This window comes from Rhodamnia argentea, chromosome 4 (assembly GCF_020921035.1).
Source record: "Rhodamnia argentea isolate NSW1041297 chromosome 4, ASM2092103v1, whole genome shotgun sequence".
Lineage (NCBI taxonomy): Eukaryota > Viridiplantae > Streptophyta > Magnoliopsida > Myrtales > Myrtaceae > Rhodamnia > Rhodamnia argentea.
The window spans coordinates 1,692,460-1,711,447 of NC_063153.1; the positions used below are offsets into that span (position 1 = coordinate 1,692,460).

Consider the following 18,988-nt stretch of genomic DNA (forward strand, 5'->3'; position numbering starts at 1 on the left):
TTCGGGCTAATGGATTATCAGGTTAATTAATTAACTAACCTAACTCGGACTCTCCCAAGTCCATACCAAATCGCAACTTAAGGTTCAAATAATTAACATGCAATGTGTTTTGAATTTGGAGTCGCCACTAACCATTTTCGGTAGGTTGATTAGAAACCTAAATAAAATAGCGGGAGAAAACTATCTTATTTCCGCGAACCGGAGATTTTGAATTCGGGGATTTGGTTACGTCGGATTTCTCTAACGCCCTTTCGGTACCATTTTCATGAAAAATATTTGATTTGGCAATTTTGATGGATTTTACTTGAAATTCAAAGATGCAATTTTTTTGATTTTTTCTTCTTTTTTATGGGGATGTAAAACATTGAACTTTGTACGATATACACCATGGGTGATTTAGAAAGAAAGAAAACGCAGCCAATCACGAGTATTTACAGAAATAAATTAACATGTAATAATGCTAAAATTTGGAACACGTGGCATGTCTAAAATAAACAAACGAATGTTCACACCAAACGATTACATTTTTGTAGATCGAGATGGAAATGATTACCTTCTATTACACAAAATCTTACTCACATACACGTTATAGTTCCCTTCAAGATCTCGGAGTTGGAAGAACGCGGCTGTCGTCGAAAATGGCAAGCAATGGCGTTGTTGGGTGGCGAGAGGCGAAATGTTGGGACTCGTCGAAGATGATGCTCGACTAAAACTCTTTTCTTCACTCTCGAATTTTCTCTTCTGATTTTGCTCAAGAACTCTCTTTTTCCTCTCTAAAAATTCTTCTCAAAAACTCTCTCCAAACTCTCTCAATTCTCTTCCACTCCCCCCTTCAAATTTTCTCTCTAAAACTCCTCTCAAGAGCTCTCTAAATGCTCTATCACAAAAATTCTCCTCCTCAATTCTCAAGAACTCTCCCTCTTTTATAGCCAAATTTCTCCATCCTCTTTTTACCATCTTCCCTTCTCCATCTTCTCTTCTTCACCTTCTTTTCACCACCTTCCCTTCATCATCTTCCCTTCTTCACTTGCCCTTCATCATCTTCCCTTCTTCATCTTCTCTTCATCACCTTCCCTTCATCATCTTCCCTTCTTCATCTTCCCTTCTCCATATCCCCTTCTCTTGGTATTTGCAATACAGTCCCCGAGGTTCTAAGTATTTGCAATATAGTCCTTGAGAAAATATTTCTTTCAAGTCCAAATATTCTTGCTACATTTTTCACCCCATGTCAAGTCCAGATGCCCGTTAAATTAAGCTCAAATGTTCTGCCGGTCCAATTATATGCCAATGCAATGTATGCTAACAAATAAATATGTGAGATGATTTTTATAATTTTTATGCAAAAAAAAATAGATTAGTCAAAATTTAGGCGTCAACAACACTTTAGAAGGGTAATTCATGGAAAAACTGAGACAAGCTCCTATTTCGGCAATATATATAGAAGAGACTTCGATATGCTTTTAGAAACATGCTTCTAAGATTAAGAGCAACCTAAAGTTTCAATTGAAGAGAATTTTTTCAATTGCTGAAGTACTTTCTATTTCACAGAAAGACGAGTATTTTTCATCCTTTTCAGAACTTTTTAAGGTCAAGCGTAGCTTCAAATTTAGTTAGGAGCTTTCAAAAAGTTCTGAGTAAATTAGAAAACGCGACATCAAATTTCATATTTGATTTGACATTTCTTAATTTATAAAAGTAGGATTCTGTTACCGTGGCTAGTAATTTTAATGAAGTGGTTAACTCCCGGAAGTCTACAACACAAAACCATGAAAACGCTTGCCTTTTCAAACTGTAGAAAAAAAAAGAAAAAAAAAGGAGCCGTTGCGACAACAGCGGATTGAAATGGGGAGTAATGTATAATGTGGATGGCTTCGATATGTAGAACGATGGTCGAAACACGAAACGAAGCACTCCTCACGAAAAAAATAAAATATAACGTACGAGTTGGGGCATGTTTCTTTGGCTCAACACGGGATACGATTTAGGATATTTGCTGACCTGGTTCTAATTGGGCGGTTTAAACCGAGTTATGTGCACCGTGAAGCGAATAAGTGGGCAAATGGGCTTGCCAATTGTGAAACTGTCAGAATTAGACAATGCCTTAGTCTTGGTTTCGACCTCAATCTGGATTGACTATGTTAAAATACATAGACTATATTAAAGTTGAGAAGATAAATACACAGACTATAATGCAATGACATATATTAAAGTTATGATTAAACGAAATGCGTGCTAAAACTAGTAAATGGAGTCTTTTCACTCTTACTTGTGCTTCGGTCATCTTTCAAATAGCAGTTTCGTAGAACAAGAAAAGAGAAATATGAAACTGATTAACACAATATCTAGTTATCTATCAACCAAATAATTTTTTTTTTAAGAAAAGGACACCAATTTTGTTCCAAATGAAAAAAGAGAAGGAAAAAACCAAAAAATATAAATGGAGACAATTGATATTAAGAGGTCTTGAATATTTAAAACAGTAAGTCATACAGGCATGCAATAATATGAATTCTCAACACTACAATAGCCCCATGTACGTGCCCGCATCAGGTCTATTCACTAGAAGAGTGAAACCTGATCGCTCATTATCATCAAATGACCATCTCTTACAGATTTGACACTGTCAAATTCGTTCTGTAGTACCATCATTATATTTGGATGTTACCAGAAGAAAGTATCCAAAGTACCTGTTGAAACTTGAAAACGTGAAAACAAAAGAGAAAAAATTGTATTATGATAATAATAGATTACATCAATATTATAGCTCACTAATAGTAAAGAAGACTAAAATCTCCTTACTAACAAATAAGCCCAATATTTAACATTTCAATACTCCTCCTCAAGTTGGTGCATAAACATCAAAGAGCCCCAACTTGTTACACAAAGCAATCACTCTACTACCACACAATGACTTAGTGAAAAGATCAACAAGTTGATCTTCGGTCCGTGTGTATTGAAGTGTTCTTTCCTTATTCTAAATCTATTCTTGCACAAAGTGACAATCTACTTTAATATGCTTCGTGCGCTCATGAAAGATTGGATTTGAAGCAATATATATAGAGGAATGGTGATCACCACACAGAACCGAGGGAGTTAAGGATGGCATGCTGAGTTTGGATAACAACATACTCAAACAAAGCAACTTGCTAGTCACATGAGCCATGGCTCAATATTCCACCCCTGCACTCGATCGAGACACAAGTTGTTCCTTCTTACTTTTCTAACTCACAAGATTGCCTCCTAAAAACACACAATAACTAGAAGTTGATCTCCTATCAATAGGACACCTAGCCCAACCATCATCGGTGTAGCCAATGATACTAAAATGTCCATGATTCTTGAACGGAAGCCCTTTATCGAGTGGTCCCTTCAAGTACTTAATAACACGTAGCACTGTCTCCTAATGTGTAGTGCGAGGAGTACTGATAAACCGACTAATCATGCTAATAGCAAAGGAAATATCGGCTTGGTGACAAGTAAAATAATCGAGCTTACCCACTAGCCTTCGATTCTTACTCGGATCATGAAGTAAGTCACCATGTTCTGCATCAAGCTTCAAATTAGGATCCATTGGAGTATCGTCAAGCTTCGTTCCAAGAAAAACAACCTCACTCAAAATATCCAGAACATATTTCCGCCGCGATAATAAAATACCATCACGTAAGTAGGCCACCTCAATGCCCAAGAAATACCATAGAGAACCCATATCTTTTGTATTGAATTCTGTACGTAAAAACTATTTCAACTTTTGTATATGCACAATCACTACCAATGATGATAATATTGTCCACATATATAACCAGGAGCACATACCCCCCAGGAGAAGTGGAGTTAAACATAGAATGGTCTATGGTACAATGTCGGAAGCCGAACCGAATAAGCGCATCATTGAATGGCTAAACCAAGCATGAGGAGACTGTTTTAACCCATATAATGCCTTGCGCAAGCGTCAAACACTAGTAGACTCCCCCTGAGTAACAAACCCCCGAGGTTGCTCCATATATACCTCATCTGTCAAGTCACCATGAAGAAAGACATTCTTGACATCAAGTTGATGGAGAGTCCAATCATATCATACGTAAAGAGAGATGAAAACACGAATAGAAGGTATTTTTGCAACGGGAGAAAATGTATCATCATAATTAACTCTATAGGTCTAGGTGTAACCTTTGGCAACTAAACGCGCCTTCGGACGTTCAACAGACCCACCCAGTTGAAACTTCACCGTGAAATCCCAATGGCACCCCAGAGCCTTTTTACCATTTGGTAATGATGCAAGCTGCCATGTTCCATTATCCTATAGCGCTTGCATTTCATCCTCCATAGCCTGCCGCCAACTCAAATGGGTAAGAGCCTTTGCAACAGTACTTAGCAAGGACATAGCAGATAAAGAAGCAACAAATGAGGAATACATAGGAGAAAGACAATCGTAGGATAAAAGCTGAGAAAGAGGTGATGAATATGTGTACGACAAGACAAAACACAGTAGAGAGCACGTCGGAAATTGGGTCGACCAACACAAGAACACATACCTTTACACAATGCAATGGAAATATCAATAGTAGAATCAAGCTCGGAAGAAACTAGTGGATCAAAGGTCGGGACATGAATTAGTGGAGAAGCATGTATGTCCAATGCCTTGTACTTCCTCACGTTGAGCAGATTGGTGTCGTTGATAGGTTCGGTCGAAAAACTGAAAATCGGGCGATTGCCCGGGCACCCCCATCAAGGGAATAAGCAGCAATGGAGCCATGGCCGAGGACAAAGTATCTTCAAGGGGAGTTATTGGTTGGTCAGCAAAGGAGTAAAATGACCGCTCCTAGAAAAAGGTCACATCTGCTGAGACATACAATTGCCGACTAGCCGGACTACAACACTTATACCGTTTTTGAGTTCGAGAGTATCCAAGAAACACACACTTGTCCACCCGTTGATGGAGCTTATCATGACTAGGACCAAGACAATGCACAAAATAGACACACCCAAACACACGAAGTGGTATAGAAAAAAGCGGACTAGTAGGATAGAGAGTAGAAAAAAGTATGCCCCCACGAAGCACAGAAGATATAAGACAATTTATGACATAGCATGCTGTAAGAATAACATGGCCTCAAAATTTTTTAGGAAGGTTCATATGAAAAAGTAGACAATGAGCAACATCTAAGAGACAACGATTTTTTTGTTCCACCACCCCATTCTACTGGGGGTATAAGGAGAAGATGTCTGATGCGGAATCCTATGAGATGTAAGAAATGATTGAAAACAAGATGAAATAGCTATATATTCTTTGGCATTATCAGAATGCAAACATTTAACAAAAATATGATACTGATTGAAAATCTCAAAGTAAAACATATGGAAACAGGAAAAAACTTGAGATCGATCTTTTATTAAATATAATCACGTTATGCGGGAATAGTCATCCACAAATGTAACAAAATACTTGTAGCCGGACATATCTTTGGCACGACACGGTCCCCAAACATTAGAATGGACCAACTCAAAAGGATTTGGCACACGAAAGATACCCGATAATGTTTGCCAAATTGACAAGCATCACAATGGATAGGATTCACGGACCTTGAAACGGGAGAGAAATGATGAAGTATGTCGGGCAGTTGATGACCCATACGACAATGCATTCGAAAAAAGTTCCAGGCGGTGCTCTGTCGAACAACAGCAGCAATGAGATCTTTGTTCATGTAGTACAGTCCATTGGACTCATACTGCCCACCAATCATTCATCCGATCCTCGGATCCCGAAAGACATAATGAGTAGAGGTAAATGTTACGTAACAATTCAAATCTTTAGTAAGGGAACTAACGGAAAGTAAGTTATATGGGAAAGCTAGTAAATGGTAAACAAATGACAATGAAAGAGAGGGACCCAAGGTTACGTCCCCTTGACCGGTGATATGAGATTATGAAACGTCGGCAAGTGTAACGTAACTGGGAGACATAGAGGTTATACCAAACAATAAGTTAGAGTTACCAGTTATATGATTGGTGGCACCTGAGTGCGTGGCCTAGGAAGTGGGCATGTAGAGAGTAAAAAAGACAAACTACCCGAAATAAATCTATGCCAATGTAACAGTAGGAGTGGAGGAATTCACCACCCGATTGGGACGTATTAAGGACTCATACTCGGTGCGAAACATCATAATGGTGCTAGGCAGCTCTCATGACTAATTAGGAACCTTTTACATTAGAGACTCAACAACATTGATATAAGTAGCATGTGGACGAAGCTTGGGATGTAGGGTATAGCAATAAGCCTTAGTATAGCCAGCTCATTGACAATGGTGACAATAATGAGAACTTCTAGTACTCCTACCGCCATCACGGCCATGACCAGGAGAGAAACCAAGTCCGCCACGGCCACGAGGACCACACCCTCGGCCTCCATGGCTACCAAATGACTTAGAAACCATAGAACTTGCTATAGGTATGTAAGTGATTGTAGATGATGAATTAGGCATGCATCGAAGGACCCAATAAAAGACCTCGTCAAGCGATGGAAGAGTATCCTGAAAAGCAATCTGCTGGTAGAGAGAAGAATGAATAGGACCAAGGCCCTAGAGAAATAACATAACTCTCATATCCTGGCGACGCTTGGCTAACTCTTTAATGTCATTAGTAGTAGGCAAATAAGTGTCCAATCTTTCACAAAGAATGGTGAACTAGGAATAGTAATGGGATATAGATATGTCTCCCGCACGTATATCAAGTAGTTCCTCCCGGACATCATAAACACGGGTTATGTTATCTCGACCCAAAAACATAAGAGCACACTTGACCCAAATAGCTTTAGCTGATATATACCGCATAAATTAAGGACTAATCTTGGAATCCATGTATTCCACAAGAACGTTTGAATGGTAGCATCTCTAGAATGCCAATCATACAACTTCGTTTTATCCAAAGTTGGAAGTAAAGTCAAATAACTCACCTGTTTGGTGGCAAAAAAATATGTCTTGCTTGCCATAGACTAAGAAGGATAATTGGTCCTAATGTCTCGACCTCCAGAGACCAAGAAGGATAATTGATCCCATCTAGCTTGACAAAACTCAACTTCAAATTAGTAAGACTGGTAACCCTACTCGAGTTTCCAGCCATAACTCAAAAATAAACAGCGAACTTCACAAATATTAATAACCTAGCGTTCCCTTCAACCATCAACAATTAAGTTCACTAGTATTAATACATGCACTTCTCGGAATCACCGCATAATAATGAGTTCTTGTAAATAGAATCCTAGGTATCAACATCATTGAAGGCCATCGATAAGCTACGGAGGACCATCGTGAAGGAGATCCACAGAGAAACTTCACGGCCGAGCGCAGGTAAGGGATGGATGACGTCGGTTTTTTTCTTTTGGGCTTGCCAACCGAGACGTCATAGGGATGACGGGTTGTCGGTCAGATTCGAGGATTCCGATAAGATTCGCAGTGGCTGGCGGTCGGTGGTGAAGAGTGACTATTTTAGGTTTAGGTTTTAAGCGGGCTCTAATATCATGAAAACGTGAAAACGAAAGAGAGAAAATTGTATTATAATAATAATGGATTGCATCGATATTATAGCTCACTAATAATGAATAAGACTAAAATACTTTTACAAACAAATAAGCCCAATACTTAACGTTTCAACAAAAATGTCCTTTGGCTAGGCTTACACAGTTCCTAGAAGGCGGGAGATGAGAAACTGCTTTGTCTTTTTATGAAGCAAGAGATGAACTCCCCTCCTCTTATTCACAATCTCCTCAATCCCGATACAATCTAAGTAAATTTAGAATCCAAAATACCAATTCAAGCTACAAAATGATTGTAGTCGGACAAATATGGCACATGTTCCTCAACGCATTGTGGGTTCCTTTATATTCACTATTTCATATACCCACAGTATCTATTCAGATGGAATTGACTTTTAAGTCGAACAAATCAAAGTCACTCTGACAAAAGCCCTTACCCGACGAATTATTTGGTGAAGATTCAAGGATATATGCAGCAAGTATTTAAGTCAAGCAACTCGAAGCCTAGTCGTCATCCGAAACCGAGGCACTTTTGCTAGCCTGTATAAATGAAAACTTAAACGTGAATATCATCAAAGACAGCAGCCTTGATTTTAACTAGAAGGAAGAAACCAAACACACCATCAGAGCTGGAGCTTCCCTAGCACCGGCACCACGGTTTGGTTTCGCAATATTTGTAGCATTTCCTAAAATACAAACACATCCACCGTCAGTAACTCCATATAATAATGATGAAAGCAATTTAGTTATAACACGAGTTCTATATTAACTCGATTCCAACGCAATGGTTAACCCTGGAGTGACTTCTGCTTGAGCTTTTGAATTTTTAACTTTAATTTTTTTTTTTTTTGCTCTTCTTCCTCTCTTTTTCTCCTTTTTCTTAGTCTAGCATTTGTCTTTTCATTTTTTTCTCTACTTCTTCTTGGCATGACCTTTCTTTGTTGCTGGAGCTGGCTTTGATATCTTCGCGGCATCAATGGTATTCGGCCTCCTTTCTTTTTTGACACCTCTGCTTCAAAGTCTACTAATTTCCTCTTTTTAGTATTTTTTATAATAGGAAAATATCCAAAAAAAATAAAGAAAAAAGGATTCATGGCCAAAAAATATGCAAAAATAGTCAATATTTTTATTTTTATTTTATTTTCATTTTTTCCATTTAAAATTTGGAAAATTCAATTTGGGGTCACAAGAATCTTTATTAAGTATAACCCCAAATTAACCCAAAAATTACATTTTGAGTCCTTCTATTTTCTCTTTTCACTTTTTATAAGTCATGACATTTGCCTCTAATGCCTCACATTGCATTTTAGTCCAATTGTTTGCGAAATTGAACAATTTTAGCGAAAATGACTTAATTGCACTTTTTATTTTCAATTTAGTCCCCGATTTCCACTCTAAGTGCAATTAGTCATTTTTCGTAGATATTTAGATGAATCTAAAACCACTCGCCTATGTTTTTCATCATTTTAAACCTATTGGTGGGGGTCTAATTGGTTCGATTTGGCCGTTTGGGGTCTAGATTATTAAAACATCACTTTTGGGTCAAATTAGAAAATTGAGAATTTTGCACAAATCTAAACCAATTTTGCCCAATTTTGTCAAATTTCAAATCAAATCCATTTCATAGAATCCAATTTTGAGATTTAATATGATAAATTTTGAGATTTGGCGAGTCAAGTTGAGGAAAATTAGACAACCAGGTCTGCTGGGTCGGGGCAAGTTTTGAACCAACAACCCGGTTGACCTTCTTCTTCCTCAAATGGCTTTCGTGCGCAAGTACATCGGTTGAGGCCAAAGTTTGATCGCCAAATTGAGGACCTTCCCGGCCATAGTCGGAGGCGCCATAGGTTAGGCATTGAAGCCCTTGAGGTTCCATTACAAATGCACTAGGTCTCAATTTTTTTTATAAAAAAGCTCACTTCAGTGCCAACTCTGATTTGAGCTGATGTGGCTCGCCGAAAATTTGATGTGGCCTATTTATAATATTTGAGCTATCATGGCTCGCCGAAGTTGGCACTGAAGTGAGCGTTTTTTAAAACATTTGGCGCTTAATTAATCGTTTTGAAAGTTTTGACACTAAAGTGATCATTTTTCAAACAATGAGACATTCTACTCTCGGCTCACAATGATGAGCTAGTTTCATATGACTCGAGGAGTCAAAGTATTAGTCGGCTTGGATTGTATGGTGTAGAGAGATCCTTTGCAGTCATCTCATACATGGATTTTCTAGTTTTGGTGTAAGGAGAGGTTACACTCTCCGGACAACCAATTATTTCCAGCAGAACATGGTTTGATGAGAAGCCATGTTTTTATTTCATGGTTGGTTAGGTTGTAGGTAGCTTATTTTGGATTTCTCTCTAGTGAAGGAGTGAAGCATTTGTCACAAATACTAGAGAACCAGAGTGATTAGAGATACTTACACTTCGGTTGTTGTATATGGATTGATTATTGTTTTCACTAGAAGTAATTTTGGACTAGTGAAGTGTGTCCTTTTACTTATCTGCATGATGTTTTGTTTTTTGGGAGTTTCAGATGGTTGGATGTATGCTAATGTTAGCTGGGGTGCTAATGTTAGCTGGGGCTCCTATTGCTACTGCTACTTGTTACAAGAAAAGAATGATAATAATCTGTTTGTTCCTGGTTTAGTTGGTTCATTTATTCGTCGGACTAGATCACCCTAAGGTATCTCCAGGTTGAATTCTTTTACACTTCAATGAGCCTTCTTGGGTGACTCCATAAACCGACTCACCATACCAACATCAAAAGAAATATTGGGATATGTAACAATAAGATAAATTAGTTCCCCAACTAGACATCGATATTGATGCTTATCTTCAATATTATCTCCATCATCAACTCCAAACTTTTGATTTGGATCCATAGGAGTATCAAGCGGCTTGGAAGGTAGTGTATCAGTCGCACACAAAAGGTCAAGAACATACTTTCGCCGAGACAAATTGATACCTTTCTTACTTCGTAAGACTTTAATACCAGGGAAATACCTAAGACCTCCCAAGTTTTTAATTTGAAATTCCTGCTAAAGAAAAGACTTCACCTTAGCAATACCGGTCACGTCACCGCCTGAAATAATTATATCATCCATATACACAACAAGAATGATCACCCTCTACTCTTTTTTGCGGACAAAAACATAATGGTCAGAATAAAATTGTTGGAAACCACACTTGGAAATCATTGAACTGAAGTTTTCAAACCATACTTTTAGAGACTGTTTTAACTCATAAATAACCTAATGCAGCTAACATACATTACTTGTGATTCTCCCCCGAGCAACATACCTTGAGGGTTGCTCCATATATACTTCCTTAGACAAATCATTGTATAGAAAAGCATTCTTCACATCCAATTGATATAATGACCAATCAAAATTCATAGCAAGGGAAATAATAACACGAACATAATTAAGACATGCAATAGGAAAAAATGCCTCAAAATAGTTCACCTCAAAAGTTTGAGTAAAACCTTTAGCAACAATCTGAGCCTTAAGATGCTCAACCGAGCTATATAGATTGTACTTGATAGTGTAAATCCATCGATACTTCACCACATATTTCTCGAGAGGAAGATCAACCAAAGACCACATTTGGCAATACATTAGATCTTTGATTTTCACATCCATAGCTCTCTTCTACTCAAGGCAAGATAAGGCCTCAGTGGTAGAAGTAGGAATTGTGTGAGTATGTAATGATAGAGCAAAATTATGTAACAGAGAAGGAAGATGTGAGATAGAAACATAACGCTCGATAGAATAAGCAAAAGAGGATTTTTGTGTACAAGAACAAGTACCTTTGCGAAGGGCAACTGGAAGATCGTTCGGGCCATAAGACAAGGAGGGTGATTGGACAGAGGGCATGGAAGAGCTGGAGACTGGTGGCATCGTAGACTGCTTTTGCCACCGATACATCTACAAGAGGAGGACATAGGAGAAGGACTAATCGAGTCTAAGGGAATAAGTTGTGGGATAGGAGGATCGGCCACAATGTTAGTTGAAAACTCTTTACCCTCAATATAATAGTATAGTGTGCTCTCGAAGAAAGTAATATCAGCACTGACATATTGGGTACAAGTTACAGGATCATAACATTGATATCCCTTTTAAGTACATGAATACTCGAGAAAAACACATTTAGTGGCACGAAGGGATAATTTATCAACACCGGAACTTAAATTATGGATAAAATAGATACACCCAAAGAAGCGAGGGGTAAGAGGGAATAACGGCTTGTCGAGGAACTCAATGCTGATCGGTGACTGATTATTAAGGAAGGTAGAATGCATATGATTTATGAGGTAACATGCAATAAGGATAGCATCACTCCAAATTGATTTTGGGACATTCACACAAATCAAGAGTGAACGAGCAACTTCTAGAATGTGACCGTACTTTCTCTCGGCCACACCATTCTGCTATGGGATATAAGTACAACTTATTTGATGTATAATGCCAAAATTAAAACAAACAAAGAAATTGATTTTTTTTAATATTCTAGAGCATTATTAGTTCGCAAAATTTTAAGGGACGTATTAAAGCGATTAGTAACTTCACAATAAAATAACTGAAAAATAGATCAAAATTCGAAACGGTCATGAAGCATATAGAGCCATGTTAGACGAGAATAATCGTCCACAAAAGTAACAAAATACTTAAAACCATTTCTACTAGCTATACGCGAAAGTCCCCAAATGTCTAAATGAACAAGTTCAAATAAATTAGATGCACGAGAATCACTACGTCTAGGAAAAGAATTGCGATGATGTTTCCCAAGTTCACAAGCCTCACACTCAAGAGTAGAAATTGATAAACACTCGGGAATTATTTGTCATAACTTAAATAAAGATAGATGTCTTAAACGGGAATGCCATAATATGGGGGTAGTAGAACTAGCTGCTAGACCATTGGCGTCAACGGTAGAGACACCATCCGGATAGTAGAGTCCAGCACGTTCATGCCCTCCACCAATCATCTTCTTTGTTTGAAGGTTCTGAAAAGTGCAAGAAGAGGGGTAAAATGCAATAGAACAACCATGAGCTTTAGTTAACCGACTAACAGATAACAAATTCAGAGGAATTTGGAGAAAATGTAAGACAAAGGGCAAAGATAAGGAAGGTGTGAGTGAAATAGCTCCTGATCCAACCCGAGTAGGGGAACCATTAGCTAAAATTACTTTAGATATAGAACTAGAGTTATGGTGGGAAGAAAATAGTTCTTGGTTAGTCGTCATATGACTAGAAGCTCCTGAGTCAATGACCCAAGTGCTAGGAGACAAAGTAGAGATAAGGGTCATGTTACTTGTACGTGCAAGAGTGGCGGGGGATGATGAATTGGATGCCTCTAGTTGCTAAACCCGCTTGATAAGTTGTGTAACCAAAAATCATCTTGAGCAGAAGACTTAGATAAACCACCCCTAGTTGGGATAGATGGATTCATGTCGCCGGAAGACACATCTCCAACACTCCCTTCGGAGGCAACAACATTTACAATAGCTAATCGCCGAGCCCTCTCGGGCTTGCCGTGCTTGGCCCAACAAGTGTCAACGTTATGACCAGATTTTTCACAGTATGTACACCGACGGCTGTCTCGCATCATAACTTTGTCCACTATGTCCATCAACATGACCGCGACCTCCCCATGAACCACAGACTCTATTAGAAAATCCACCATGACCACGACCACCACTAGTAGCCAAAAGTGCTGAACCTGTCTTTGTTGAATCGACAGAATGCTTCATTCATAGAAAGAACTTGCTCTCCAACAAGAAGCCGGCTCTTCACAGGCTGCAAGTCAGTATTCAGCCCGGATAGAAACTTGGGCACTTGAAATTCAGCTCTTTTTGTCTTTAGCCTCTCAAGTTTAGTAGTGATGGGTTAATAAAGATTGAGTTCTTCTTACATGCCTTTCAAAGCATTGTAATATTCTCCAAGAGATTTGTCCCCTTGTTTAAAATTAAATATTTTCTCATACAGTTCATAGACTCTAGACATATTTTTGTCTTGTAAGTAGCTCTCTCTAAGATCATCCCACACTCCATTGGCGGTTTTGTGAAACATGACATTAGCGGCAATGGGTGGTTCCATACTGTTCTATAACCACACTAAAAGTGTATCGTTCTCTCTCATCCAGTTACCATAGTCTTTAGCATCTACATTAGAAGGGTTTGTCATAAGATACGTGAGTTTCCCTTTGGCATTAATATAAACCTTGACAGCTTGAGCCCATAATAAGTAATTAGAGGCCCCATTTAATTTAATGGTGGTAATCCGAACATTGACATTATCTGTAGAAGACTTCGTATCACTCATGGTGATAATCTTGATATAAATATATACCACAGATCAAGAAGATTGAAACTTCAGTGCAAGAAATAAAATAGCCCTTGGTTCCACAAAATTAATACTAACTAAGATCAAACGCAATTGGTTCCATCGATTTCACAAAAAAGAAAAGGAAAAAGAAAAGGGTGTTGAAATTGATATATCGAACGCTGAAATTTCAAGTTGTATTTGAAACATTTAGATTCTTGATTCCGCTAATCAGTAAATATTGTGATCCATAGCCGCAACCAGATTTAAGTATTGTGATCCATAGCCACAACCAGATTTAAGTATTGTAATCCATAGCCACAACCAGATTCTAATAGATCCGATGTCTCCTGGTCTTATATGTATCAATATTAGGAGAGAGACCAAGTAAAACTTACAGCTTTAGGTGGCTGCACACTAGAGAAGAAAAAGGATTATTTGGGGGACTCTCAAACCAACAATAGGATAAAGGAATGAAGTAGTCGGATTTGCTCTGATACCATGTCACAAAGCTGATTAGAGAATCTGCAGTAAATAGCCAAGAGAGAAGAAGCAAGAGGGAGAAGAAGAGAGGAAGAAACAGATCGTAAAATATCAATAAGGAGTTCTCTGTTTCTATATTACAGAAACCCTATACCTATCGTTATATTGACTATAAATTATACTTGTCCATAATACCCTTATTTATGTTAAAAGAAATAAAACACAGAAAATAAACCCTATAACTTAAGTAACGTAACACATGAATCTTAGCCTCTTCTTGTTTAGAAATAAGTACAGCAATTACAAATTGGTATCAGGGAGAAAATGACCGATCGATCTTTGACTCGATTTTTGCACCAACGATCGTATCCTCAACATAAATGATGCAATCTCAATCCGAAGAGAAGACAGAGACTCGTAATTGGTGAGCATAGGTGAAGAAACCAGGCTGGGTGAGGTAAGTCGACGTGATGCTGCTAAGCGTGGAAGCGCCAACAAGCATGTTCATCACCACGATCTGAAGCTGAATGGCCTGGAGGGGCGAAGCGCCTCCCATTATGAGCCCACTCATTGCTCCTGGAAGCGTGATCAGACCCACCGTTTTGGCATTGTCCAACACCGGCGAGAGTCCAATCACCAGCGCACTTGTCACCTGTTGCATTATGGCCTGTTCCGGGGTCGCACCGAGAGCCAAAGCCGTCTCCACCTATCAAAAAGTTCATGAGTAATTAGTTAAAGAGTGCACTGCCAGGGAAAGTAACCTGCATTTTTTTTTCCCTTATGTTGAGGCTAAAATCTATATGAAGATGGTTTTATAAGCTTATTTGGAAGAGTTGGGTCCTAGACAAAGTAGTTGCCCGTACCCATTTCATCAATGACAACTTTCTTTATCATCTTCTGGACAAGTTTTAGTCAACATTTTCCAGGAGAAGAAAAAAAATCATTAGGTAATATGATTTGTGGCGGCAAACCCGATTAATTTGTGACTTGATGTCGTCGCGAAGTCGCTTCATGGTGACTCCAGTTACCGTCATCGAATTTCCAATCATCATCCCAGCAACTGGTATAATATAACGAGGAGTGAAAGGAAATACGCGCAACAGCACCAACGCCAGCATAGTCACCGAAGTTCCGGCCAAAATCGAGGCTCCGGCGATGTACTTGCCATTGGGCACGTGCTTAGCTCGTTGTCCTGCTGTGTGACCGGCAACACAAACCTGCACTTAATGGAAAAGGAAAAGAGAAGATCAGCGGAAATCCTGTTTTCATTTCCTAGGTGTGGTTCACCTGCTCAATTCCAAAAAAAATTTACTCGACAAGGAGAACGCCGAACTTGATATCAATCAAGCCATTGCCATTAAAAAGCTGACGCTGAAATCCTTCGATAAAATGCCTTTGAATGACTTCAAATGTAAGCTTTATAAGAAGCAAATTGTAGAAGGAGCGTGCACATCTCGATTAAAATTCTCCATTCAAGTTGTCGCCTTTTCGGAAAAAAGAACGCCGACAATTCTGTACCTGTTTAGCTTATATTACATCTATGCCCGCAGATCATGCCATATCCATTACAGAGTAACTCCAATCGGTGGCCCTAATTTTCACATAATTTTTCATCAGACTCGGAAAGCAAAACAGGACGAAGATCCTGTAACTAATGATTCCAAGGACATTTTCCACCTATGTTTGGTGCAACCACCCAAGCTATCGGAATCTTCTGGCACTTGAATGGAATGGAATTATGCATGTTTGTGCTTGAGTTGAATGTAATATCTTGACTCAAATTTCTACCCGCTAGGAATGGTAAAATCTGCGCCTCTGGCTGAGCTCAAAGTACATTGCAGATGCTACTGATCGAAAACCAATACTGTTCCATTTCCTCGGCCACATCGGTTTGTCGGGACTCCACACACTTCGGCTGGATCAACACTCATAGATAAGAGAATTTTCCTACAACCTTTTGATAAGCACAGGACAACACAGAGGCACGAGTCTCAGACATACAGAGAAGTTTCTATAACGGGGGAAAAGAAAGAGCCTTGCTTTCGTGTGCCAAAAGTTTGAAAAACTCCCACATCAATAACCAACTAAAACAAAACCAACCGAGTGTTGCAAAATCGAAAGAAAGAAGACTGAAACTTTATAAGAAAAAAATAATAATAAATCCAGAGCTGATCAGAGGAGGAAGACAATGCAAACCATGAAGATGTAAGCCAGGAAGATCCAAGCAACGCTTTGGCGGCTGAAAATGAACTGCAGAACGAAACCGATCACAGAGAGCTGAAGGAAAGCTCTGAAGATGGAGTAAACCATCTCCCTCTCCAAGCCCAACTTCTGCAAGTAGGACAGTCCCACCGCCATAGCCACCACGGTGAGTGCGGCCACCGGCTTAATCATGCCCTTCGCAAAATGATACTCAGCAGCCATCGTTGCTCAGTCAGAGAAGAAAGCTATACGAATTTGGACGTGCTGCCAGAGAAAAGAGTGAGTAATTGTGAAGATAAACACACGCCGATTGAAAAGTTTTTGGTATGTTGTTTTTGATGTGGCTGTCGTTTCTTGTGGTAATGGTGGAGCATGGCAGTTCACAAAGAGGAAGCTCGCGATGAGGAAAGACTACTTTATAGATTCAGCTTAACATATCCCACTCTTCCTTTTGGATGGAATTTGACGTGGAGGAACAAAATTTGGACTGGACCGCAGCCGCTCAACATCACGACTCGAAAATCCTAGATGAGCCGAAAGTGGCTTCTCAATGTTTGGATCTTTTTTAAAAACAAGTTAAAGGATGACAACCAAAAATATGGACCGTAAAATTTTAACCTAGTTTTGGCATTTTAGCAAACACCTATGCCGCTCTATTTGACTGCATGTTATAGAATGCTATGAACACAAATCTCTATCACATGGCACTAAACACAAAAAAGAACAACATAAAATTTTAAGCTAGTTTTGGCATTTTAGCCAACACCTATTCCTCACTATTGGAGTGTGCGTTTCTTTAAAATGTAAATGATTTTCCATTTTTGGGTAACCAAACATGTGAAAATATGAAAAAGGGATTTTCAGAAATCATTTCACCTAAATCTTGTTAATCCAAGATTATGCGATATTTGGATTAGCCAACATAAGTACAGATTGGTGCAGGTGTCCCAACGTACAAACCGATCAGTACAGATTGGGACTGAGCAGTTTAGTCAGCTCTTTCCCAATCTCAACAATGCTGGGCTGGGATTGGAGTTGAATGACGGAGAGAAGGAAGATTCTGCGAGGGACAAGAACAGAGAAGAGCAATCACTTGGGAAATTACATGTGCAACTTGGTTTTATGAACTCGAGGCGGTCAGAATCGATCCGCGATTTAAGCATTTTTATTTGTAGACAAACGGGTGTGTCGGGTCAGATTTGTGTATGATCCTACCCAAATAGGCACAACTAACTCGTGTTTATAACCCATTTATTACAGTATAAATCCATTGACCCATACCTAACTCAATCCATAATCCTAAAACAATTTCGTATACCATCAAATTTAGAAAAAATCATATCCAAAATGAGGTGAGAATGCGGAGTGAGTGGGCTTGAGATTGAGTGAGGGCGAGAGAGAATGAAGAAGGAATCATAGAGGTGGGTTGGATGTAAGTAGGTTGTAAAGACCCATTTACATTTAAATCTTTTTTATGATCCATTCATCGAATATAATAACCCATATAACAACTTTAGCCCATCATATATGTGTTAAGAAATGGGTTTTTAGCATGACCAACATGTACTCTGCGATCATCTAATGTAGTGTTAGAACACGGATAAATTCTGGGAGAAATCAAGGAGTAAGGAACAAAAAGGAAGGAATAATTATGGTATGGGATCACGATTTATGCATCCATTGATGCAGACTAAATGACTGAATCTGCTCAAGTATGAAGTCACAGGATCCATAAGAGCAATCACAAGTACAACTGCTGATGCTGAGCTTGAAGAAAAAGTACCAGCATAATGCTGCCGGCCACTTCATTAGTAGGGTGAGCACATTTTCAGTTTCTGGCGCCTGCAAGTGGATCACTCCCTGTTTCTATCTAACCATGTCACACTCCTCGTTCTCGTCGTCAATTGTAATATTTACTTGGTCAAATAAAGAGATAAACTTAAGGAAAATACACTTGGTCAAAAAAGGACTGACAGCAATATAAAGGGGAGGAAAGAAAATGAAAGGCACGAGTAAAGAGGGAAAGAAGAAAGAAGGAAAAGGATTGCACCTCTCGAGATCTCTTTAAATTGTCTGGCGCCGACGTGAAATACTTTAAATTTCTAATATTTTCCCATATTTTTATTTATTTATTTCATTTAGTTTTTTCTTCTTTTATGTTTTCTTTCCTTTTTTTTTTTTTCTAACCTTGGGCTAGGGAGGTCGCCAACAAACCCTCATTGGCCCCAGGTGAAGGCGTCACGGCCTGCAATGGCCACAAACGAGGGCCTCCATGCCCTCGTCTACTATAGTTGAGGTCCACAACCCTTGCCTGTTGGCCGACAAGGGAGTCACAGCCTCCCTTGTGCTTGGCAAGGATCAGCCGGCGACCTTGCTATCCTAGGGTTAGGGAAAAAAAATAAATGAAGAAATTTTTTAAAAAAAACTTAAATTTTTTTAAAAAATTGTCAATGT

The 18,988-nt window shown here is 38.9% G+C and overlaps 1 protein-coding gene across 1 annotated transcript; it reads right to left on the reverse strand.

Annotated features, from left to right (window-relative positions):
• Positions 1 to 14,630: 14,630 nt before the first annotated feature.
• Positions 14,631 to 16,792, reverse strand: LOC115753846 (protein ALUMINUM SENSITIVE 3-like). Its single transcript, XM_030692671.2, has 3 exons — positions 16,529 to 16,792; positions 15,304 to 15,549; positions 14,631 to 15,038 (listed from the first exon to the last, which is right to left on the reverse strand). Exons 1-3 carry the CDS (start codon positions 16,754 to 16,756, stop codon positions 14,724 to 14,726), a joined length of 789 nt encoding a protein of 262 aa, XP_030548531.1. The 5' UTR covers positions 16,757 to 16,792; the 3' UTR covers positions 14,631 to 14,723.
• Positions 16,793 to 18,988: the final 2,196 nt, after the last annotated feature.

Coding starts and splice junctions, on each gene's coding strand:
- LOC115753846 (XM_030692671.2), bottom strand. CDS start 16,756: ATGGCTGCTGAGTATCATTTTGCGAAGGGCATGATTAAGCCGGTGGCC. Junction 15,550..16,528: donor TCCTGGCTTACATCTTCATG/GTTTGCATTGTC, acceptor CATTAAGTGCAG/GTTTGTGTTGCCGGTCACAC. Junction 15,039..15,303: donor TCAAGTCACAAATTAATCGG/GTTTGCCGCCAC, acceptor ACTTTTTGATAG/GTGGAGACGGCTTTGGCTCT.